The sequence below is a fragment of the Sapajus apella genome, unplaced genomic scaffold (genome assembly GCF_009761245.1).
Source record: "Sapajus apella isolate SASKATOON/1434 unplaced genomic scaffold, GSC_monkey_1.0 scaffold103, whole genome shotgun sequence".
NCBI classification, from domain to species: domain Eukaryota; kingdom Metazoa; phylum Chordata; class Mammalia; order Primates; family Cebidae; genus Sapajus; species Sapajus apella.
Window position 1 is genome coordinate 4,599,877 of NW_022437043.1, and position 24,712 is coordinate 4,624,588.

The 24,712-nt window shown below is 47.7% G+C and overlaps 1 protein-coding gene across 2 annotated transcripts; it reads left to right on the forward strand.

Moving 5' to 3' along the window:
* The first annotated feature begins 1,922 nt into the window (after window positions 1-1,922).
* On the forward strand, window positions 1,923-17,072 carry USP11 (ubiquitin specific peptidase 11). Of its 2 annotated transcripts, none has more exons than XM_032258466.1 (21): window positions 1,923-2,558; window positions 8,324-8,433; window positions 8,605-8,735; window positions 9,046-9,163; window positions 9,558-9,703; window positions 9,845-9,906; window positions 10,027-10,129; window positions 10,534-10,707; window positions 10,798-10,956; window positions 11,660-11,884; window positions 12,021-12,104; window positions 12,209-12,303; window positions 12,940-13,146; window positions 14,036-14,088; window positions 14,290-14,532; window positions 14,626-14,696; window positions 14,976-15,088; window positions 15,818-15,967; window positions 16,049-16,164; window positions 16,354-16,442; window positions 16,536-17,072. In XM_032258466.1, exons 1-21 carry the CDS (start codon window positions 2,383-2,385, stop codon window positions 16,671-16,673), a joined length of 2,763 nt encoding a protein of 920 aa, XP_032114357.1. In that variant the 5' UTR covers window positions 1,923-2,382; the 3' UTR covers window positions 16,674-17,072. The 2 variants fall into 2 exon arrangements, with proteins under 2 accessions (XP_032114357.1, XP_032114358.1); XM_032258467.1 differs by lacking the exon at window positions 1,923-2,558 and adding an exon at window positions 2,989-3,012.
* The last annotated feature ends 7,640 nt before the right edge of the window (window positions 17,073-24,712 follow it).

Here is a 24,712-nt window from a genome sequence, read left to right on the forward strand (position 1 = left end):
ACTTGCCCATAGGTAGGAGAGTTGAGACTTCTATTTCCTTTGTCCTGTGAGTTCAAGCCCCAGTCCCATCATCTTGGGCAAAGCCAAGGATTGTTTTCCAAGCAGAAGTGGTGGGGTGAGCAGGACCAGGGAAATACTGCAAGTAATGGTAAACCTAATTAAGTGGCTGTTTACAAAAGCCCAGTGGTGGGGACTCATGGACCTCTAATCACTGTACTGTGTCTTTTTTTTTGAGATGAGTCTCTGTCACACAGGCTGGCATGCAGTGGCACGATCTCGGCTCACTGCAGCCTCTGCCTCCTTGGTTCAAGTGATTCTCCTGCCTCAGCCTCCTGAGTAGCTGGGATTACAGGTGTGCACCACCACTCCTGGCTAATTTTTGTATTTTAAGTAAAGACAGGGTTTTGCCATATTGACCAGGCTGGTGTTGAACTCCTGACCTCAAGTGATCCACCCACCTCGGCTTCCCAAAGTGATGGTATTACAGGCGTGAGCCACTGCACCTGTCTTTGTAAGCACTTTGGCGATGTTTCAGCTTGCAGCTTTATGGTGCCATGATAACTGCCATGTCCCCAGAGATGGAAAAGCAAGCAGGGAAAAAACACCTTCCCTGTCTTTTAACGGCTGGAACTTTCACATGCTCCTCAGCAGACTTCCCATGCCACTTGGCTAGAATTAGAGGACATGGCCACTTCTCGCAGCAAGGGAGGATGGGAAAATGAGGGCCTTGCAAAGGGGGACAAGATTGTCAGGCTGGATTTAAAAGGACTAGAATTCACCCAACTGTTCTGGCAAGTGGTAGGGTCACTGGTGTGGGTAGAGGTTGGCCTCTGGAAGATGAAAAAAGCAGTCTAGGGCTGGGGAAGGTGGTCTCTTGGATTTCCCTGGCTGCCCAGATAAATGGGGAGGGGGAGTCTGCAGGGGCGCAATGGGGAGAATCAGAGAATCTGACAGGATTCAGCTAGGCTTAAAGAGCAGCTGTCTGCCATGTGTCTGACCCAACTCAAATGCCACTTTCTTTGGGGACCCCTAAGTGAAAGGGCTGCTCCCTTTCCTCACCCAGAGTTTACACAACTGGGTTGTGACCCCTCATCTATCCCAGGTCTAGGCTGGGGACTGGAATCACAGTAATAATGACACATCCCTGCCCCACAGAGGTTAACTGAAAATAGGTAAATTATGAGATTGTAGGTGGGGGGAGGGAGGTTTGAAATTAAAGTCATCACCAACAGGGCTGGCAGCCCTGACAGAGAAGAGGTTAGCATAGCCTAGTGCAGTGGTTCTCAACCAGAGATTTTTTTCCCCCAAGGACATTTGGTAATGTCTGGAGACACTTGATAGTCCTGAGGGGTACTACTTGCTATCTAGTGGGTAGAGGCCAGGGATGCTGCTACACATCTTGCAATGCCCACAACAAAGAAATGACAGTAGTGCTGAGGTTGAGGGAGCCTGGCCTAGTGCAAGGGTTCTCAAACTTTGGGTCTTGGGATTCCTTTATGTTCTTAAAAGTTGAAGAGATTCAAAAGAGTTTTTTTCAGGAAGCCTCCGGATAATTCCACTGTACACCCCTGAGAGAATGAGAGTGAAAAAGTATTGTGAAAATAGTTTTCACTTTGTGAACCCCCAAGAGGATTTTTGGACCGGTAGACAGCCTGGAACCACGCGGTTGGATAATGTGTGTGCTGGCCTGGTGTTTAAGGTCACAGCTCTGGAACCAGATTTCTCAAGTTTGAACTGTTGCTCCACCATTTACTAGCAGAGTCCAGTGCCGTTATTGTCGTCTATGGGTGACGAGGACAGTATCTGCTGCCTGAGGCTACTATTTTAGTCCAATGAAGCACTTAAACTGGGCGGACTGTTAGTTATGATTGCTGTGACTCCAACAAACATACGGCCTGGGGCTGACTTGCCTTTAACACCTTGGCTAGTGAATAAATCTAGTTCCAGAAAAGGGAAACAATGGCCCGCAGGCCTAGGTGGCTCTCTGGAGGTGGAAACCTCTTTTACATTGGGTTTTGATGGTTACGGGTAGTACAATGAAAGGCATTCTCATCAGGCTAACAAAAACGCTCCTCCCAGGGTAAAGGTCCTCGCCCACCTCGGGAACCTCAGCCTTCACTTTTCATGCCACCTGTGCCCTAACTCTACACGGCGTTAGAGCCCCACAAGGCACTTTTGTCTTTCTTGGTTCCCACTGAAGATTTTACCCCACCTAGCCCTTCGATATGTCTGAGCGCGGGGCCATTTCCAATATGGCAGTAGTCCCGCGACTGTTTGGGGGGGCTCTGCTTCCGTTTCCGGGACTAGAATCCGGAAGTGGCTGTTGAGGGGCGTCTTCCAATCTCGCACAGCTGCGTTGGCTGTAGAAGAGAACGAACGGCGATGGCGACGGTCGCAGCGAATCCAGCTGCTGCGGCGGCGGCTGCGGCGGCGGCAGTGGCAGTGGCTGAAGATAGAGAGCCACAGCGTGAGGAACTGCCAGGCCTAGACAACCAGTGGCGCCAGATAGAAAACGGCGAGAGTGGACGAGAACGTCCACTGCGTGCCGGCGAAAGCTGGTGAGGCTGGGCTACGGTGGAGCCTCGGCAGGGGGGACGGTGGGGGCATTGACAACCGCTGGGAACTCGGCGGCCCAGGGCCGTGGGATAGCTGCGGCGGGGTGCGGGGGCGGGGTAGTGGCCGGCGGGACAGCGGGCTAAAGGGGCGGGGAAGTGCCTTTGAATGAATCGCAACGTCTAGAAAAGGGGCGGGGCCTGTGTGGTGCAGTCTGACGCCTGAGAACAAAATGGGGTTTGTTGTGATGAGACCTGTTTAGGCCCTGGAGGGGGCCGGGCCTGCGTAGGGAAACTAGGAATCTGGGAAGAAGGTGGGTTCTGCGCCATAAGGCGGGGGCGCGGCCTGCGCTGCGAAATACAGCTTGTGGGGGCGGGGAGCGGTCTCGGATTGCTCCGGAGCGGCTGGGAACGAGGCGAGCTTTGTGACGTCAGCAGAAGAGCGGCGCAGAGCCCAACGGTCTGAGGGAGGGAGCGGGGACCTGCGTGGGGGAGGAGCCTGGAGCCTGGGAACGAGGTTGCGCTGGTGACGTGAGCCGAGGGGCGTGGTCTGAGGCCCAGGGACGACTGTGGAGGGGAGGTGGTACTTAAGAGGTAGAAAATGGCGCCTGCGAGTAAGCAAAGTTTGTGAGGGGAGAGGTTTTTGATTCTGGCAGAATCCTTCCCGAGTCGAGAGAATGTGCAGGCGATTAGCACGGGAGAGGCCTTCCATTTTTAACTGGTTTTCTGTCTTGGTACTGTTCTGTTTTTAGAATCAGGAAAAAGCTGTTTAAAAAAAAAAAAAAATCAATGAGAATTTTCATAAATCGGCTTGTTTTACTGATTTCTTGCTAAAAGTGCTTCTTGAAATTTTCTGCTTCTGGGTTCATTTTGTTTCTTACCGAGTTGCATCTCGTTTTTTAACTGTGAGATACGTAAGACCTAAAAAGATTATATAAAACGTTTTCTCATCCAAGATTGACGGACACCCTATTAAAATAAACAGCCTATACTCTTCAAAAATGCCAGGGTCGGGAAAGACAAAGGCTGAAGAAATGTTCCAGATTGAAGGAATTAATGCGATTTAACGAGTAATGATAACTAAATGCAACATGTGATCCTGGATTGGATCTTGGAACAGAAAAAAATGAATTATTTCAAAAATCAATTTTTTCTCATAAGATTATTTTAGTCTCTTACTGTAAAAGGCAATGAAAAAATCGGTGACATTTTATTAAAGTGGGTAGATTAAATGTTAGTACTACTAATTTCCTAATCGTGATCATTGTGGTTATGAAAAAGAATATCCTTGTTTATAGGAAATACTGAAAAATTTAAGAGTAAGAATGCATCGTGTAAGCAGTTTATTCTCAAATGCCTGAAAAATTAGCATATGTAAATTTATGTATGGCGAGGGGAAAGGGGAAATTGGGGAGATGTTGGTCAAAGGATACATTTCAGTTAGACAAGAAGAGTAAGTTCAGATCTGTTGTACAACTACAGTTAATAAATGCATTGTATACTTGAAAATTGCTGAGAGAAGATTTTACACATTCTGTCCCCCAAAAAACTGATAAGTATGTGACATAATGGATGTGTTAATTACCTTGACTTAGTCATTCCACAGTGTATACATAAGTCAAAACATCATGCTGTACACCATAAATATATACAATTTTCTGTCCATTTTAAAATAAATAAAAATACCAAAAAAATGCATGTGGTGAAACAACGATTGAGCAAGTGGGTAAGATACTAGATTTGGAGAATCTGGATGAAGGGCATATGGGGATTCTCTGTATTATTTTTGCCATTTTTCTCAGTCTATTTCAAAGTTTAAAAATTAAAGAATAATAAAAACGTGTGAATTCACCATCCAGGTTAAGACTCAGAACACTGTCTTAAGAAATCCTTCTGTGCCCCTCCCAGATGGAAATTCGCCTCCCAGCTCCATGGGAATCTGTTATCCTGAATTTTGAGTTAACAGTGTCTTTCTTTTCTTTAATGTTTTACCACAACTGTATGCATCCCTAAGTAGTATTTATTGTTTAAGCTTTCACTTTATACGTATATGGAATATATATATGAAATCATACTGGATGCATACTGTGAGCCCTTCTCTTCCTATCAGGTGGTACATGGTATCCACTTGACATCATTGGTGATGTTAACCTTGATCACTTGGTTATGGTAGTGTTGGCCAGGTTTCTCAACTATAAAGGTACCATTTTCCTTTTTACATATGCAGTAATTCTCTTTAAAACGTATATCATGTTCAGCCATTCCTCAAAACGTTCTAACACCTTCCCATCTCTTGCAGCGTAGATGCTGAAATCCTTACAATGAATTGCAAGGCTTTTTGAAGCCTGTCCCCTGCTTGCATTCTGATTTCTTCCCACATCTCTCCTCTGATTACGCACTCCCTCCCTGTCTCCATCCAGGGTGGCCATATTGGACTCTTGCAAGCACATCTAACCTTAGGGCTTTTTCGACTGAGGTTTACTTACTACAGAGTTCTTTAATAACCACACCAGTGAAATGTGTATCCCTGTTACTGGGGAGATGAGTTGAGATTTTCCAAATTGGGAATACAAACCCAAGCCATGTTTTTCTGCCATTACTTCATACCTTTCCAGCAAGAAAAAGCCTCATTTCATCTTAAGAATAAACAAAATAACCAGAACATTTTATAACCCATTTGAAGATGTTCAGAAGGGCCTTGAGGCTTTGGTCCTTGCTTCTTCCTACCTTTGTAGCCGTGTGATTATGTCGCTGGTAGATAGAGCATGACATCCTGTCATTCTTGGCAATACTCTTTGAAATTACCCCAGCAGTACTGGGTTTTCTTCTGAGATAATGAAATGTTTTGGAACTAGGGAGAGGTTGTAGTTGTACAACATTGTGAATGTTCTAAATGCCACTGAATTGTTCGCTTTAAGATGGCTAATGTTATGTGAATTTCACCTCATTAAAAAAAATTACCACTCCAGTGTTGGTTCAATATTGAAGCCAGTTTGTCTCTGCTGACATGGGTATTATGAAGCATTTTTCCTAAACTCCACTTTGTTAATGTTTCTCTATTTAGGTAAGAGCAAAGCATCTCAAGGTTCTTTATTGCTGTCCATTTTCCATTTTACAGGGGTTTGCTGAAGTAGTCAGGATATATGTGTTTATAAAGCATTTTGAAATCATGGACTCCAAATCATATGTCTTGTATCAGTATTAATATTTCCACCTTCTGTCTTTTGTTTAGCTGGCAGATCTGGGTGAGGGTAGTTAATTAATTTGGTTATCACCACTGATTTAATTTCTGGGAGAAGCTTATATTGTAAGATAAATTCAAATCTCTGATAATATAGCCTCCTTGGAAATTTCTAGTTTTTCCTTTTGTGGGATGAACCATCTTCAAACACAAATCAGACACAAGAGAAAACTAGAAGACAGAAAAGAAAGAATTGTTTAGTAACTTTCCCATAAGCACATATTTCATATCATTTCAACAAATTTGAGGAAGCACAAATAAACCTAAGTAACTTTAGCAAGATCAATTGTATCTGTATATAGTGACAACAAGAAACTAGAAAATTAAATTTGATGATGCCATTTATGATAGCATCCAAAAAATGGAATACCTAGCTGTAAATATAATAATTTGGGTGTTACTGGTACAGACCATGACACCTTTGTTGTGACTGCCACCTGGCCTGACAGAGATGATGAGACATCTGATTTTAGAGATGTTAAACAATGGTTTTTTTAAAGTGTCTTTGACTTGAAGCGATATGGTAATAATATTCTGTGAAAAATTCTGTAAAACGTCAGTTCTCTATGAAGTCTATAGAAATTCAGCCAGTAGCCAGGTCTGGAACTTTTGCTTACCATTATACAGAGTGATTTTAATGTTAATTTTTGTTCAAAATCTGCTCTTAAAAAGAAGTTGAACAGTGCCTACCTTTGCATTGGAAGGTACCGTTAACTACAGCTTTACTGAACAAATTAACTTTATAGACTGGCTGTGGAGGCAAGTAAAGCCACAAAAGGTGGATGGTGGTGTGTGTGGTGCAGGGTTGGGTCTGTGGCGTGAGCCACCGGGACAGAAGGGTTTGTTTCCCTGGTATGAGTGATACAGCAAGGTTTGTGGGGATCAGTGCAGCAAAAAACAAATCAAACCAACAAAAAACCCATATAAATGTTTGTCTATCCAGGTGACTGGTGACTGTTCCAAGATTTGTCTGTCCCTCCATCCTCCTGCCTCTCTGATCCTTTCATGAACAAGGGAACATTGACATTTTAAGGAATCACATTAATGAGGTTAAATTGAGAGAATCACTTGAACCCGGGAGGCAGAGGTCGCAGTGAGCTGAGATCGCGCCACTGCACTCCAGCCTAGGTGACAAAGTGAGACTCTGCCTCAAAAAATGATATTAATATGTTAAATTGCTGGAAAACCAACTAATATAATGTTATGTGTATTTCATCAAATTTGGTTGTCTTTTAAAAAGCATTTATTTGAGGCTGCTAAATATTTGGGATAGCCTTTTATGTGTCAGAAATGCCATAGCAGAACAGTTATGTGTGTGTGTTTAGGCAGGAGGAGGTTTGTGTCTGTAAGCTTTTATGTCCAAGCCCTGGGATCAGAACAATGACAGCTAAAATTCGTTTAGCACCTAATATGTCAAGTATTTTCCAAACCTCAGGATTTCTCACAAAGGCAGATTTCAATATAGTTCTAAATCGTTATCCTTGTAGTACATACAAGTTTCACCTTTTTTCCCTGAAAAATGGTTGTTGATGGCAAGTTTTATGTTTTGTGTTTTTATCACAATTTTAAGAGAACCATAAGCTCAGAAATTTATTATAAAGCCAAAATAAATTCTAAATTAAAAAATGATGAGCAATAGCAATATGCAATTCTTTTGTTTTTTTTTTTTTTTTTTGAGACAGAGTCTCGCTCTGTCACACAGGCTGAAGCGTAGTGGTGCAATCTTGGCTCACTGCAACCTCTGCCTCCAGGGTTCAAGTGATTCTCATGCCTCAGCCTCCCGAGTAGCTGGGATTACAGGCACGTGCCACCATGCTTGGCCAATTTTTTGTATTTTTAGTAGAGATGATTTCACCATGTCGGCCAGGCTGGTCTTCAACTCCTGACCTCAGGTGATCCACCTGCCTCAGCCTCCCAAAGTGCTGGGATTACAGGTGTGAGCCACTGGGCCCGGCCTTTGTTGTTGTTGTTGTTTTTTCAATATGCAGTTTTTGAAAGAAAACCTTAAAATTCTTTTCAGCATTTTAAATTCTTTCCTGCTTCTAAGCAGATTTTCACAATTTATCAAATCTAGTTCTTAGCTGAAGAATTAGGACTCCATTGATATATACTTCAGAAACAAACACGTAATAAATGGGTAAAGCCTTATAAAGTTAGCTGCAGATGGCAGATATCTTGAGCCTAACTTAACTGTGTTATCCCACAGACTAATTTAAATGAATTATCTTTTATTCTATAATAAACCTCATGTTTCCTAGCACTATTAGTGTGGGTTTTTTGTTGGTTTATTTGCCATTGTTGAGCACATTTTCTGGTTTTAATCAGATTTCTTTTTTAATACTAAGAAGTAATCTAACATACAAATCTGAGTTTTGCTGATTAAATATTGCTTCTAATTTATTTTTATATGATGCTGAAACTTTTCATCTTGATTATAATGTGTTGGTATTTTTAGTCTAATGAGCATGGGAAATTGCATAGCTAACCCTCAGCTATCCATGTAACACCCTTGTTACCTGTCTGGGCCCAGGTTCCTTGTGGAGAAGCACTGGTATAAGCAGTGGGAGGCATACGTGCAGGGAGGGGACCAGGACTCCGGCACCTTCCCTGGCTGCATCAACAATGCCACACTCTTTGAAGGTACCAGGCCTCTGCCTCCCTCTCACCCTAGCCCTGGAGTTCTTGTCCCTTCCGTCCCTGCAGATGATCATAAGCCCATTCTCTGTGCTAGGTCACTGGTGGGTGGGATGGCCAGAGTTATTCGTCAGTTTCCTTTGCTGATTCTTCCTCTGCCACCCCCCCCCCCCACAGATGAGATAAACTGGCGCCTCAAGGAGGGACTGGTGGAAGGTGAGGATTATGTGTTGCTCCCAGCAGCTGCTTGGCATTACCTGGTCAGCTGGTATGGCCTAGAGGATGGCCAACCACCCATTGAACGCAAGGTATAGTGGATGGGGAGGGTGCATGGTGGGAGGTGGATAGTAAGAAAGCCTTGTAGGCCCAGCATGGGTCCAGATCCATGTATGCTGTGTAGGTACACATATGTCTGCCCTCCTCCCCCTCGTAGCTCATCATACAGGTATACCTGTATGTGTCTGCTGTGTGTGTTCCCACGTGGCTCCCTTTACAGACCACTGTATATGTGTGTTTGTATGCTATGTGTGTAAGCCAGTGTATGCTTCTCTCATCTCAGAGGTCATAGCGCCGTGTCTGTGTGGTTACACCTGTGACTCCATCCCTCTACCCTTACAGGTCATAGAGCTGTCCAACATCCGGAAGGTCGAGGTGTACCCAGTAGAACTGCTGCTTGTCCGGCACAATGATTTGCGTACATCTCACGCTGTTCAGTTCAGCAATACCGATTCTGTTGGTGAGTCTGAGGGTCACAGAATGGGTTGGTGTTCCTAGCTACTGGTCCCAACTCAGTGACTTGAGGATGCATACGGTTAGGCTGTAGCTGACTGAGAAGGCGCTGGTCAGACTTTGGAGGACCCAGAAGGCATTGGCTAAGTTGGGTGGAGGCACTGAGGGGGCCTAGTAGAGCCCTGAGTATGTGAGCTACATTCCAGTGGCTTACATGGTGTGGCAGAGGGTATTTGCTGGAGGTCTCAAGTCTGGAGTGTGGGCCAGTCATTTGGAGATTGATCGAAGACACAAGTATTGGCCAAGCATGCGAGGTCCATGGGGATGAGTCAGGTATGCCCAGATGGATCAGTGATTTTGGTCTCATGAAGATCTTGAATGTGCTCCATCACCCTGCACAGGCCTAGTATTGCGCACAGCTCGAGAGCGGTTTCTGGTGGAGCCCCAGGAAGACACTCGGCTTTGGGCCAAGAACTCAGAAGGCTCTTTGGATCGCTTGTATGACACACACCTCACGGTTTTCGATTCAGCCCTTGAGACTGGGCAGGTAAGGGTGGGAAGGGCTTTTCTGTTCAGGTGGACTGGCAGATAGATTCACCTGGCAGTACTCAGGTCGGGGGAAATGAAGACTAGGTACCCATAAGGCCCTGCAGTAATACCTTTGCTGCTTTCTCTTTCTCCAATCCAGTTGATCATCATGGAGACCCGTAAGAAAGATGGCACTTGGCCCAGCGCACAGCTGCATGTCATGTGAGCCCTTGGGGTTTCTGGTCCAGAGCAGGGGGTTCCACAGTAGGCAAAATGAGCCCAAGAGCACATTGCACCCTCAAGCAGCAGGCCCTCAGCTGACAGTTTCTCATCCAACCCCAGGAACAAGAAAATCTCGGAAGAAGACGAGGACTTCAGGGGCCAACCAGGCATCTGTGGCCTCACCAATCTGGGCAACACATGCTTCATGAACTCGGCCCTGCAGGTTGGGCCATTAGAGTTGTGTCTGACACAGCCACGGGGTTGGGCTTCTAGAGCTGAGGACTGGGGACAGAGCTGGGGTCCCCAGGGGATTACAGGGCAAGGGGTCAGGCTGAAGGTTAAGGCCCCACAAGTCAGAGGTGACACGCCCACATTCATTCCTGATCTATCAGCCTCTTCTCCCAACTTGCCCTCGTTTTCCCTCTTCTCTCCCCTGCTCCCACGTTCTTCCTTCTTATGAAATCCTAATGCCTTCTCTCCCCTACTCTCTTGCTCCTATCTCTCCTCCCTTCCCCTTCTCTCCCCCATTTTCCTCTCTCTTCCCTCCTGGCTTCTTTTTCTGTATCGTCACTTTGGCCACCATCTGTCTCCCCTCTGCCTCATTCGCTTGGCCCCTGGCCCCTGCAGTGCCTCAGCAACGTGCCACAGCTCACGGAGTACTTCCTCAACAACTGCTACCTGGAGGAGCTCAACTTCCGCAACCCACTGGGCATGAAGGGTGAGATCGCAGAGGCTTATGCAGACCTGGTGAAGCAGGCATGGTCTGGCCACCACCGCTCCATTGTGCCACATGTGTTCAAGGTGTGACTCAACCCTGGGCACCACCAAACCCCTACTTCTCTTGGTTCTCCTAACTCCGTCTCACTGTGATGACCCTGCCCATCTTTTTAGAACAAGGTTGGCCATTTTGCATCCCAGTTTCTGGGCTACCAGCAGCATGACTCTCAGGAGCTGCTGTCCTTCCTCCTGGACGGGCTGCATGAGGACCTGAATCGGGTGAAAAAGAAGGAGTATGTGGAGCTGTGCGATGCTGCTGGGCGGCCTGATCAGGTAGGCTGCCCCTGGCATTCTCAGTCCCATTAACACCACTAAGACTTCTGCCTCGGGGATTTGCTGGCCTCCCTGGGGTAGCTAACACGCCACCATTTTCTGTTAAGTTTCTCTACCCTGACCTCAACTCTAGCCTCACTCCTAACCTTGGCTCCAATACCATATCAGCCCCCACACTCAACCCAGAGTGAACCCCAGCCCCGTCTCCTGCTCTAAATGACCCACATTTTTTTTTGTTTGTTTTATTTTTTATTTGAGACGGAGTTTTCACTCATGTTACCCAGGCTGGAGTGCAATGGCGCGATCTCGGCTCACCACAACCTCCGCCTCCTGGGTTCAGGCAATTCTCCTGCCTCAGCCTCCTGAGTAGCTGGGATTACAGGCACGCGCCACCATGCCCAGCTAATTTTTTGTATTTTTAGTAGAGATGGGGTTTCACCATGTTGACCAGGATGGTCTCTATCTCTTGACCTCGTGATCCACCCGCCTCGGCCTCCCAAAGTGCTGGGATTACAGGCTTGAGCCACCGTGCCCGGCGACCCACATTCTTGACAGTGAACATAGTCTCCGTATATCCCTAGCTGGAGCTCTGCCTCTGGACTTTAGCAGTGGCCTTCCCCTTAACCCCATTTGAATCCACCCCAAGTCATCGTTTCCTCCTACCCTGGGTAAGCCCCACCATCCACCATGACTCTGTCAACAGGAGGTGGCACAGGAGGCCTGGCAGAACCACAAACGGCGGAATGATTCTGTGATCGTGGACACTTTCCATGGCCTCTTCAAGTCCACGCTGGTGTGCCCTGATTGTGGCAATGTATCTGTGACCTTCGACCCCTTCTGCTACCTCAGTGTTCCACTGCCTATCAGCCACAAGAGGGTCTTGGAGGTCTTCTTTATCCCCATGGATCCTCGCCGCAAGCCTGAGCAGGTATGGGGCAATGGGGGCCTGGGGACATGATGAGGGACACAGAGTCAGAGTTTGATTAGCTGCCATAGCTCAAGGCTTCCTGCATTAACTTACCACAAGCCCTTTTGGTCTTCTGTGGCTACTGTTTCTCTCTCAGCACCGGCTCGTGGTCCCCAAGAAAGGCAAGATCTCGGACCTATGTGTGGCTCTGTCCAAGCACACGGGTATCTCGCCAGAGAGGGTGAGACTGCAGACAGAGGCTGGATGGAATTCTGGGGCAAGGAGGTGGAAGGGCCTGGGGAGACCTTGCCGACTCATGGCCCCCTCTCTGTATCCCATTCCCAGATGATGGTGGCTGATGTCTTCAGTCACCGCTTCTATAAGCTCTACCAGCTGGAGGAGCCTCTGAGCAGCATCTTGGACCGAGATGATATCTTCGTGTGAGTGGGGATGATGGGGAGACGGCGGTTCCTCAGGAATTTGGTCTACTTCCTTTTGTATGGTCCTGCCTTAACCACCTTCCCTCCTCTCTCCTCTGCCTTGTTCACTGGGCACCTGCGCTGTGCAGAGCTTCAGCCACTTGCCTTGGCAGGGGGCTTGAGGTTGCCAGTGGGGTGGAGCAACAGAGCCTTATACAGGGTGTCTTTGGGTATTTTCTTCTTCATTACAGCAGGGAGGCTACTGCTTCTTATTTCTCTCATTCAGCACTTAGGAGGCTGCTCCTTGTACCAGATGCTGAGCTGAGCTCCTTCCTTTAGTGCGGGCCTCACATGGGGAAATCCTGTTTCTGTTAAAAATACAAAAATTAGCCGGGTGTCGTGGCATGCGCCTGTAATCCCAGCTACTTGGGAGGCTGAGATAGGAGAATTCCTTGAACCCGAGAGGCAGGGTTTGCAGTGAGCCGAGGTCACGCCACTGCACTCCAGCCTGGGTGACAGAGCAAAACTCCATCTCAATAAATAAATAAAAATAAAAATGCCTTCAGGCTGTGAGGATGAGTGGGTGGGACAGCCAGAGCAGAGTCAAGGAGTCTCGGGGGGCCCTGATCAGGTATGCCTGCCATCCACCCCCCACAGCTATGAGGTATCAGGTCGGATTGAGGCTATCGAGGGCTCGAGAGAGGACATCGTGGTTCCTGTCTACCTGCGGGAGCGCACCCCTGCCCGTGACTACAACAACTCTTACTATGGCCTGATGCTTTTTGGGCACCCCCTCCTGGTGTCGGTGCCCCGGGACCGGTTTACCTGGGAGGGCCTGTATAACGTCCTGATGTACCGGCTCTCGTAAGTGTCCTCTTCCCAGGGGCGGTAAAGGTGGTGGGGTCTGAACTCCAACTTGGGTGTTTAGCTGCTTATTTGACACCTTCCCTGCAACAAGCAAAAGACAGTCCAAATTTAACATGGCCGTAGAAGAACTTGTAGGGTTTTTCTTTCTCTAGACCTCTGGCCTTCCTACTGTCTCTCTTGGGTGCTGGTGATACAGAGGTGAACAAGATGCACAAAACACAGACAGCTTCATTTTGTCTTCAGTTGTCTCTCCTGGGGGAGTCCCGTTTTTTTGTCTTTTTGCTGACAAATTTTCATTGTGCCTAAAATCCAGAATCTTCACCATGGCACACAAAGCATTGTGTTACCCGGATTCTCCCCCCTCATCTTGCACTCAAAAGTCACTTCTCAGAGCCCTTCCCTGATGGGAAGTTACAGCCAGGCCAGCATGTGTCTGTCTAGCAGCAGCTTATTAGACTAAAAGTCCAAATTCCACACTTTTTTTTTTTTTCTGGAGACAGAGTCTTGATGTGGAATGTGATTAACTTGGGAGATGCAGTGCTGCGATCTTGGCTCACTGCAACCTCCATCTCCCAGGTTCAAGCAATTCTTCAACCTCTGTCTCCCAAATAGCTATGCTTAACAGGCGCCCACCACCACGCCCGGCTAATCACACTCCACACCTCTTGACAGGCACCCAAGTTCCTTCATTCTCAGACCACTGCTGACAGTGTTGGCCTCTTCATACATTAACATGTCACCCCCTCATCACCCTCACACCTCAGATTCAGAACGGTTTATGTTTGGGTCTACTAGTTGCTTCCCATTATCATCTAAGTAAAATCCCAGGCCCTAAACCCACTGTCCTTGTGCCCCTGTCTTGGGAGTCTCCTCTGCTCTCTCGCAGACGCTACGTGACCAAACCCAGCTCAGATGATGAAGACGATGGGGATGAGAAAGGTGAGGGAGAGGTGGGAGAGAGGGTCGACAAGGATGAGGGTCTGTACAAGTCGTGCCATGGCCTGAGTGGGGGTGAGGGGCTGACAGTCAGTGGGTGGGGGGTCTGGGAGAGGTCTGACCCACACAGGATTCGTCTAGGTGTGATTGCAGCTTAGCACTTGAGGCTCACACCTTCCCATCTCTGACATCCTCCTGTCCTAGAAGATGATGAGGAAGATAAAGATGACGTCCCCGGGCCCTCAACTGGGGGCAGCCTCCGAGAGCCTGAGCCAGAGCAGCCTGGGCCCAGCTCTGGAGTCACCAACAGGTGCCCATTCCTTCTGGACAACTGCCTTGGCACATCTCAGTGGCCCCCAAGGCGACGGCGCAAGCAGCTGTTCACCCTGCAGACGGTGAACTCCAATGGGACCAGCGACCGCACAACCTCCCCTGAAGAAGTCCATGGTATCTCCTTTGGCTGTTAGTCAGGGCTGGGGACACCAGAGGGGAGATTTCCTAGCAGCAGCATCCATGACCACCTCTTCCCTCACCCCCCAGCCCAGCCGTATATTGCTATTGACTGGGAGCCGGAGATGAAGAAGCGTTACTATGACGAGGCGGAGGCTGAGGTAAACAAGATCCCAGGGATGGGGGGCACTTTCAGCTCTTGCCCCTCAACAGTTCGTACGTCCTCCCCACAATTGCTCCAGCAAGGAACAGAGCCAAGAGCTCCAGCTCAAGCCTGGCCTTGGGGCCTGAACACCTACTGAGAGCTCCAGGGCCTGAGGTTTCTGGCTTCAAAGTTGGTGCTCTGACCCACTTGGCATGTGTCTCCCACCCCTGGGCCCCCACTCCCCTCTACCCGTCCTCACACCTGGCCACCTGGCCATCTGCTCACCCAACCTTAGGGCTATGTGAAGCATGACTGTGTCGGGTACGTGATGAAGAAGGCTCCTGTGCGGCTGCAGGAGTGTATTGAGCTCTTCACCACTGTGGAGACCCTGGAGAAGGAAAACCCCTGGTGAGGGGCCAGAGCGGGGCCTGTGGGGGTGTCATTGGGTGGCACTACTATATTGGGTGGCAGCATGTCCGAGGAGCAGAAATGGAGCAGAAATATAAAATAGTACCAAAGGGTTAAACAGGCAATCAATAAATACCTGGTGAATGAATGAGTGACTAAAATATGAAGAGAGGAAACTAGAGGGATAGAGGTGGGTTCTGGAATAAGACTGGCATCTCATGGAGCAGAAACCAAACAAAAATAAAAAATAGCATGAATGCATGTACAAAAGATAATCAGTAAGCACTTGACAAGTGAGTGAAAGGATTTTAACAGGAACAGAGCAAAGTAGAATACTAGATGGGCTAATAGTAAGAGCAGTGTCTCTGTGAGTGAGACATGGCACATGAGAGTCAGGTGGTACAAAGGGCATACAGTAGGTGCTCAGAAAAAGTCTGTTTCAGCTGGGTGCAGTGGCCCACACCTGTAATCCCAGCACTTTGGGAGGCCAAGGCGGGTGGATGGCGAAACCCCATCTCTACTAAAAATACAAAAATTAGCCGGGCATGGTGGCGCATGCCTTTAATCCCAGCTCCTCAGGAGGCTGAGGCAGGAGAATCGCTTGAACCCAGAGGCAGAGGCTGCAGTGAGCCGGGATTATGCCACTGCACTCCAGCCTGGGCAACAGAGAGTCTGTGTCTGAAAAAGAAAAAGAAAAAGTTTGTTTACTGATTCAGGCTCTGTCTGTAGGTACTGCCCCTCTTGCAAGCAGCACCAGCTGGCCACCAAGAAGCTGGATCTGTGGATGCTGCCTGAGATCCTCATCATCCACCTGAAACGCTTTTCCTACACCAAGTTCTCCCGAGAGAAGCTGGACACCCTTGTGGAGTTTCCTATCCGGTCAGGGCCAGGGAGAGGATGGCTGGGGGAAGGCAGGGAAAGGAGTGGGTGTGCCAGTATTAACCCTCTCCCCATCCACAGGGACCTGGACTTCTCTGAGTTTGTCATCAAGCCGCAGAATGAGTCGAATCCAGAGTTATACAAATATGACCTCATTGCGGTTTCCAACCATTATGGGGGCATGCGTGATGGACACTGTATGTGCCAGGCTGTGGGCGGGGCCTGTTCTAGGGGTTCTGGGCTGGGGTTGGTCAGGACTTTCCCAGTGGGTGACTAGGGATGTGAGCCAGTGGTGAGGTTATCGTGGTGGGAGGCGTGTCAGAGTGAATCTGGTCACTTCTGAGAGGCAGGAAGGGTGGGTGAGGATAACTGTCCCTCCCTTTCAGACACAACATTTGCCTGCAACAAGGACAGCGGCCAGTGGCACTACTTTGATGACAACAGCGTTTCGCCTGTGAATGAGAATCAGATTGAGGTGTGACTTCCATCCTCTCTCCTCCCCATCTTCCCTTCTGACTCCACCTCCCCACCCCCATAATCCACACTGACTCCTGTCCTCTCCCCGCAGTCCAAGGCAGCCTATGTTCTCTTCTACCAACGCCAGGATGTGGCGCGACGCCTGCTGTCCCCAGACGGCTCATCTGGCGCCCCAGCCTCCCCTGCCTGCAGCTCCCCACCCAGCTCTGAGTTTATGGATGTTAATTGAGAGCCCTGGCTGGGTCCTGCCACAGAAAAGAAAGCCCTTTCTGCAATCTCGCTTCTTGTGTCCGTCCCTCTTCTCTTATTCGTGTTAGGTGTCCCCGCCAGGCATTGCAGGCTTAGTCGTGGCTACTGTTTTCCTGTGCCGCTGCATCGCTCTCTCCCAGGAAAGAACAGGTCCTGTTTCCTCCTGGCAGTGTGCGCCCCGCCTGTGTTTGCCATTCCAGCAGCGACCCTCCCTCCTAGTCTTTATTTATGGTTGTGCCCTTCCTTCTCCTCAGCCCAGAGTGTTCTGCGTGGGTGGTGATGGGGGTTCACCTGAACACAGAGTGTATTTTCTTATTGAGACCCTGTACCTTCTGCCGTGTGTGTGTATATATAAAGTGCCAGTCTGCTCCCCGCTCAACAGTGTGGTTTTTTTTTTCTCCCTGGACCTAACTAAGCACCAGTTTTGTGCCTGTGTCCTGTGCTTATCAAAGGCCAGATGTGTGATGGGTGCAGCTCTGAGTACTTAGTGAGCTCCAGCTGTGGGCCAGGTGCTGCTGTTGTGCTTTGAAAGCACCCTCTGTGTGCCAGGCATGATTCCAAGCATCGATGGCGTGCCCAGTTTTTTCCAAAGCATTTTCCAAATATTGATATGTAATCCTCACAACAGTCTCATACAAGAGTTGTCATAGGTACAGAGGTCACAGAGTTGCTCAGGGCCTGTCAGGAGGTCAGTATCCTCATACGCTACCCTGGAGTCGGTCCCTGGAGGGGGTGTTTGGCTTGTCTGGACCCGGGACTGCTACTTACTCTACAGACACAAGCTGCTCTACAGCTAATGTGGAAGTGGAGCACATGGAATGAATGCATCCCTGTGGGCAAATCTGTGGTTTGGGGACATAAAAATACTCCTCTCAGGCTGGGTACCACCTGTTATGTCAACATTTTGGGAAGCCAAGGCAGGAGAATCACTTGGGCCCTAGACGTTGAGGTTGCAGTGAGCTATGATTGTGCCACTGCACTCCAGTCTGGGCCACAGAGCAAGACCCCATGTCAAAAAAAGGATGCTGTTCTCCAGACCACCTCACAGATCCCCAAAAGTGTATTCTGAGATTTCATCACCCTGAGACCTCCTTTGGAGGTAGTACATGCACTTGGCAGACCGGCCAGCCTACCAGGACAAATGCGTTGTGTGTGTGTGGTCCTTGTAGTCAGCCCCCTCTCCCATCATGACCCTGGCTCCTGCACCAGGCAGGTTCCCTCCGACCTCACCCTAGACGACACTGAACACCTGCCGCAGGAATCTGGACATAAATAAGCCATCCGCTGCGCGTGGTGGCTCACACCTGTAATCCCAGCACTTTGGGAGGCTGAGGCTGGCACATTGCCTGAGGTCAGGGGTTCGAGACCAGCCTGGCCAACATGGTGAAACCCCATCTCTACTAAAAACACATACACAAAATTAGCTGGGTATGGTAGTGGGTGCTTGTAATCTCAGCTACTTGGGAGGCTGAGGCAAAGAGAATCACGAACCTGGGAGGCAGAGATTGCAGTGAGCTGAGATCACACCACGACAGTGCAAGACTGTCTCAAAAAATAACTTAAACAAAGGGGTAGAATAGAATGAAGACTAACAATCCAGAAGACAAGAATAAAGGAATATAGAAGAGGTGGACAACTACAAAGCACATACGCAACAATTTGCAAATAAGATCTCTGCTCCCTCCAGTTCAAGGAAGGGAACTGGGAACAAGGCAGCTGCTTTGAGACTGACCAAGAGTGCCATTGTGCAGGCACACGGGGGAAGGGCAAGTAAAAATGTCTCAGTACTCCCATTTTGAAGATGGCTCTTTTCTTGGTTGGACAGTTGCTGTAAACTTTTGACCATTTTATTAGTCTGTTCTTGCACTGCTATAAAGAAGTACCCAAGACTGGGTCATTTATAAAGAAAAGAGGCTTAATTGGTTCATGGTTCTGCAGGCTGTATAGGAAGTATGGCTGGGAGGCCTCAGGAAACTTAAAATCACGGGTGAAGGGGAAGCAGGCATGTCTTACCTGGCCTGGAGCAGGAGGAAGAGAGTGAAGCGGGGAGGTGGCACACACTTTTATACAACCAGATGTCATCAGAACTCACTATCATGAGAACAGCAAGGGGGAAATCTGCCCCCATGATCCAATCACCTCCTACCAGGCCCCTCCTCCAACACTGGGGATTGCAATTCTACATGAGAGTTGAGCGGGGACACAAGTCTAAACCATATCAACTATTTTCCAGAGCTCTGACAGAGTTAACTCTAACAATTCTGCCTGCTTTTTGATGTTTCTGTTAAGGAACTGGAACCTGGAGCCTACTAGTCTTCCATTTTGCTGACATCACTCCTCTTGTGTGTTATGGGTTTGTTTTTTGTTTTGTTTTTTCACGCACGACATGGATTTTTTCTTTGTTTCTTTGTGTTTGGATATAGGATCTCACTATCTTGCGCAGCCTGATTTCAAACTCCGGGGCTCAAGGAATCTTCCCTGCCTTAGCCTCTTAAGTGGCTGGAATTATAGGCATGAGCCACTCCACTATGCCTAGCCCACTTTATCTTTTCTTGGCTTATCAACTATAACTCTTGGATTTTGGTTTGGGTTTCTTTTTTAATTTTTAGAGACGGGGTTTTGCTCTGTTGCCTAGGCTGGAGTCCAGTGGTGGAATTATGGCTCACTGCAGCCTTGACCTCCTGGGCTCAAGTGATCTTCCCAGTTCAGTCTTCTAAGTAGCTAGGACTACAGGCATGTGCCACCATGCCCAGCTAATGCTTTTTACTTTTTTTGTAGAGACGGGGTCTCGCTATGTTGCCAGGGCTGGTCTCAAACTTCTGGGCTCAAGTGATCCTCCCGCCTGAGCCTCCCAAACTGCTGGGATTACAGGCATGGGCCGCCACACCCAGCCAACTATTGGTTTTATTTTACCGATTGCTTTAGGGTTTATAATATTCACCTTTAACTTACCATAGTCTACCTTCAAGTGATATATACCACTTTGCATATAGTATAAGATGTTTAGTGTACTTCTATTTCTTCTTGCTTAGCCTTTATGCTGTTGCATCATGCATTTTGCTTTTACATATGTTATAAACCCCAAAATACATTGTGATTTTTATTGAAACAGTCAATTATCTTTTTTTTTTTTTTTTTTTTTTAGACAGGGTCTCACTCTGTCACCCAGGCTGGAGTGCAGTGGTGTGATTATGGCTCACTGAGCCTCAATCTCCCTTGGCTCAGGTGATTCCCCTGACCTCAGCCTCCTGACTAGCTGGGACCACAGATGCATGCCACCATGCCTGGCTAATTTTTTTTTTTTTTTTTTGAGACGGAGTCTCGCTCTGTCACCCAGGTTGGAGTGCAGCGGAACGATTTCAGCTCTCTGCAACCTCCACCTCCCAGGTTCATGCAATTCTCCTGCCTCAGCCTCCTGAGAAGCTGGGATTGCAGGCGTGTGCCACCATGCCCGGCTAATTTTTGTATTTCTAGTGGAGACGGGGTTTCACCATGTTGGTCAGGCTGGTCTCGAACTGCTGACCTCAAGTGATCCACCCACCTCAGCCTCCCAAAATGCTGGGATTACAGGCGTGAGCCACCATGCCTGGCCATGCCTGGCTAATTTTTGTATTTTGGGAGGAGATGAGGTTTTGCCATGTTGCCCAGGCTGGTCTCAAACTCCTGGGCTCAAGTGATGTGACTGCCTCAACCTCCCAAAGTGCTGGAATTATAGGCTTGAGCCACAGCTCTCAGCCTAAATAGTCAATTATCTTTTTTTTCTTTTTTTGAGGCAAAATTTTGCTTTTGTTGCCCATGCTGGCATGCAATGGCATGATCTTGGCTCACTGCAGCCTCTGCCTCCCGGGTTCAAGTGATTCTCCTGCCTCTGCCTCCTGAGTAGCTGGGATTACAGCCATGTGCCACCACGCCCAGCTAATTTTTTTTTTTTTTTTGAGATGGAGTCTTGCTCTGTTGCCCAGGCTGGAGTGCCGTGGTGTGATCTCAGCTCACTGCAACCTCCGCCCCCTGGGTTCAACCGATTCTCCTGCCTCAGCCTCCCGAGTAGCTGGGATTACAGGCACCTGCCACATTGCCTGGATAATTTTTGTATTTTTAGTAGAGACAGGGTTTCACCATATTGGCCAGACTGGTCTTGAACTCCTGACCTTGTGATCCACTGCCTTGGCCTCCCAAAGTGCTGAGATTACAGGCATGAGCCACCATGCCCGGCCTGTATTTTTAGTAGAGATGAGGTTTCTCCATGTTGGTCAGGCTGGTCTCGAACTCCCAACCTCAGGTGATCTGCCTGCCACAGCCTCCCAAAGTGCTGGGATTACAGGCGTGAGCCACTGCGTCTGGCCTGTCAATTACCTTTTAAAGAGACTTAAATAATAAGAAAAAGAATCATACGTATTTACCCATGAGTTATCATTTCCAGAGCTCTTCGTTCCTAATTCTATCTGGCATCATTTTCCTTCTGCCTGAAGGATGTCCTTGGAGATGTCTTGTAGTACAGATCTACTGGTGATTAAAACACATTTATGCCTAGTGTTTCATTATTGGAACACTCAACATGTGGGACTTATTTATATCCTCCTGCTCAAGGCCATTGCCAAGGTCTGATTGCAAAAATTCAAGAAATTGCAACCTCAGGCATAAGTGGGTTCATTTTTTCTGTTTTTGCGTGTCTGAAAATGTCTTCACCATTTTTTAAGAGAGAGAGTCTCTGTCGTCCAGACTGGAGTGCAGTGGCAAAATCATAGCTCACTGCAGCCTTGAACTCCTGGGCTTAAGCACTCTTTCCACCTCCGCCTCCCAAAGCACTGGGATTTTATACCCATGAAATACAATTTTTTTTATAGAGACAGGGTCTCTGCAAAAAGCCACGGTGCTGTCTCACCTTATTTTTTGAAAGATATTTTTAGGAGTACAGAATTATAGGTTGCAAGTTGTTAAAAATCTTTTTAGTACTTTGGAGATTTATTTTTTCTGAGATAGAGTTTCGCTCTTGTTGCCCAGGCTGGAGGGAAATGGCGCGATCTTGGCTCACTGCAACCTCTGCTTCCCGGGTTCAAGCGATTCTCCTGCCTCAGCCTCCTGAGTAGCTGGGATTACAGATATGCACCACCACACCAGGATAATTTTGCATTTTTAGTAGAGACGGGGTTTTTCCATGTTGGTCAGGCTGGTCTTGAACTCTCGACCTCAGGTGATCCACCTGCCTCAGCCTCCCAAAGTGCTGGGATTGCAGCTGTGAGCCACTGTGCCTAGCCTTTTTTTTTTTTTTTTTTTTTTTTTTTTGAGGAGTCTTGCTTTGCCTCACCCAGGCTGGAGTGCAGTGGTGCAGTCTCAGCTCACTGTAGCCTCCACCTCCTGGGTTCAAGTGATTCTCCTGTCTCTACCTCCTGAATAGCTGGGACTACAGGTGTGTGCCATCACACCGGGCTAATTTTTGTATTTTTATTAGAGACGGGGTTTCACCATGTTTGCCAGGCTGGTCTCGAACTTCTGACCTCAGGTGATCCACCTGCCTTGGCCTCCCAAAGTGCTGGGATTACAGGCGTGAGCCACCACACCCAGCCGCTTCCCAGTCTTCTTGTTTGCATTGTTTCAAGTGAGAAATCTGATGTCATCCTTCTCTTTGTTCGTATGCATATAACATGTCCCATTTTTCTCACTGGCTGCATTTAAGATTTCTTCTTTAGCACAGGTTTTAAGCAATTTGATGATGGTATGCCTTGGTGTAATTTTCTTCATGTTCTTGGGATCTTTCGAGCCTCCTGGGTCTGTAGTTTCTGGTGTTCATCAAATTTGCAAAAATTCTGGCCTGTATATTTTCAAAAAAATTTTTTTTTGAGACAGAGTCTTGCTCTGTTTCCCAGGCTGGAGTGGAGGGGCGCAATCTCGGCTCACTGCAACCTCCGCCTCCTGGGTTCAAGCAATTTTCTGCCTCAGCCCCCAAGTAGCTGGGATTACAGGTGTGTGCCACCATGCCTGGCTAATTTTGGTCTTTTTAGTAGAGATGGGGTTTCACCACCTTGGTTAGGCTGGTCTTGAACTCCTGACCTAGTGATCTACCTGCTTTGGCCTCCCAAAGTGCTGGGATTACACGCATGAGCCACTGCACCCAACCAATTTTTTTTTTTTTTTCTAAAGTTCTCTATTTTCCTTCATGGATCCAAAGTACTCATAAATTAGGCTGCTTGAAGTCCTATGGCTTGTTGATGCTCTTTTCATTTCTTGAATTTTATTTTCTCTGTGTGTTTTGTTTTCAATTGTTTTTATTGCTATGTCTTCAAGTTAACTAATATTTCCTCTGCAATGTCTAATGTGCTATTAATTCCATTCAATGTATTTTTTATATCCTCAATGTCTCTATTTAACTTTTTTAGCATATGGCATACTCTGAACTGTTTTTCCGCAGAACACTTCTGACACCAAATGTGTGGGTTTTTTCCACACCAACAACCAGTTTGCCAACTCTCCAGATTCCAACTGGGTGTCCAACAATTCAATTCAATTCTAACACTAACTACCTGAAATTGGTGTCAGATCACAAAAATTAAGGGCTTGGTCCCACAAAACTGCCTCCACTTGAGACACCAATTGAAAACTCCAGGCCTCCCATACTTCTGATTGATCGGCTATACATCAGGCGTACCCACAGCCCCTTCCTCGGGTTGGATGATTTGTTAGAATGGCTCACAGAACTCAGGAAGGCACTTCATTTACTATGACTGGTTTACTTATTTATTATTTATTTATTTATTTTATTTTTATTTTTTGAGATGGAGTCTCGCTCTGTCATCCAGGCTGGAGTGCATGGTGCGATCTCAGCTCACTACAACTTCCACCTCCCGGGTTCAAGTGATTACCCTGCCTCAGCCTCCCAAGTAGCTGGGACTACAGGCAAGTGCCACCATGTCCAGCTAATTTTTGTATTTTTAATAGAGACGGGGTTTCACCATGTTGGCCAGGATGGTCTCGATCCCTTGACCTCGTGATCAGCCCGCCTGGGCCTCCCAAAGTGCTAGGATTACAGGTGTGAGCCACCGCGCTAGGCCTATGACTGGTTTATTATAAAGGATACAACTCAGGGACAGCTAAATGGAAGAGATGTATAGGACTAGATATGGAAGGGGCACCCTCCCAGCACACTGATGTGTTTACTAACCCAGAAACCTGCCAAACCATTCAGGGGTTTTTATGGACTTTTCATCATGTAGGCATGATTGATGAAGCCATTGGCTGAAAATGGATGATTACCTCAATCTCCAGACTCTTTCCCCTCTCCAGTGGCCCAGGGTGGGGCTGGCAAACAGCCCTCATCTGAAGCTATCAAGGGGCCCTCCGAGAGTAGCCTCATTAGCATAAACTCAGGGATGATTGAAAGAGGCATGTTATGAATAACAAGATGATCCTCTCACCTCGTCATTCAGGAAATTACAAGAGTTTTAAGAGCTCTGCTAGGAACCAGGAACAAAGACCAAATGTATACTTACTCCGTTTGTTGTTGTTGTTGTGACGGAGTTTTGCTCTTGTCGCCCAGGCTGGAGTGCAATGGCATATCTCGGCTCACTGCAACCTCTGCCTCCCAGGCTCAAGCGATTCTCCTGCCTCAGCCCCCTGAGTAGCTGGGATTACAGGCATGCGCCACCACACTCGGCTAATTTTGTATTTTTAGTACAGATGGGGTTTCTCTGTGTTGGCCCGGCTGGTCTCAAACTCCCGACCTCAGGTGATCCACCCGCCTCGGCCTCCGAAAGTGCTGGGGTTATAGTCGTGAGCCACCGCGCCCAGCCTATTCTTATATCACATATCACACATAAAGTTATAATAATAATGGTGTTAATGTCCTTCACTGCTAATTCTAACATCCTTGTCAATTATGAATCTGTTCTGGTTGATTGATTATTCTCCTCATTATGGGTCCTTTTTCCCTTCAAGGCATTCCTGGTCATCGTTGGTTGGCTCTCAGACATTGTGCATTTTACCTCATTGGTTGCTGGATATTTTTGTATTCCTGTAAGTAACCTG

Excerpts from the sequence above, each read along its gene's own strand:
- USP11 (XM_032258466.1), top strand. The coding sequence starts at position 2,383 with ATGGCGACGGTCGCAGCGAATCCAGCTGCTGCGGCGGCGGCTGCGGCG. Across the intron at positions 10,130-10,533 it reads TCATGAACTCGGCCCTGCAG|TGCCTCAGCAACGTGCCACA; the intron begins GTTGGGCCATTA and ends TGGCCCCTGCAG. Across the intron at positions 16,165-16,353 it reads GGGCATGCGTGATGGACACT|ACACAACATTTGCCTGCAAC; the intron begins GTATGTGCCAGG and ends CCTCCCTTTCAG.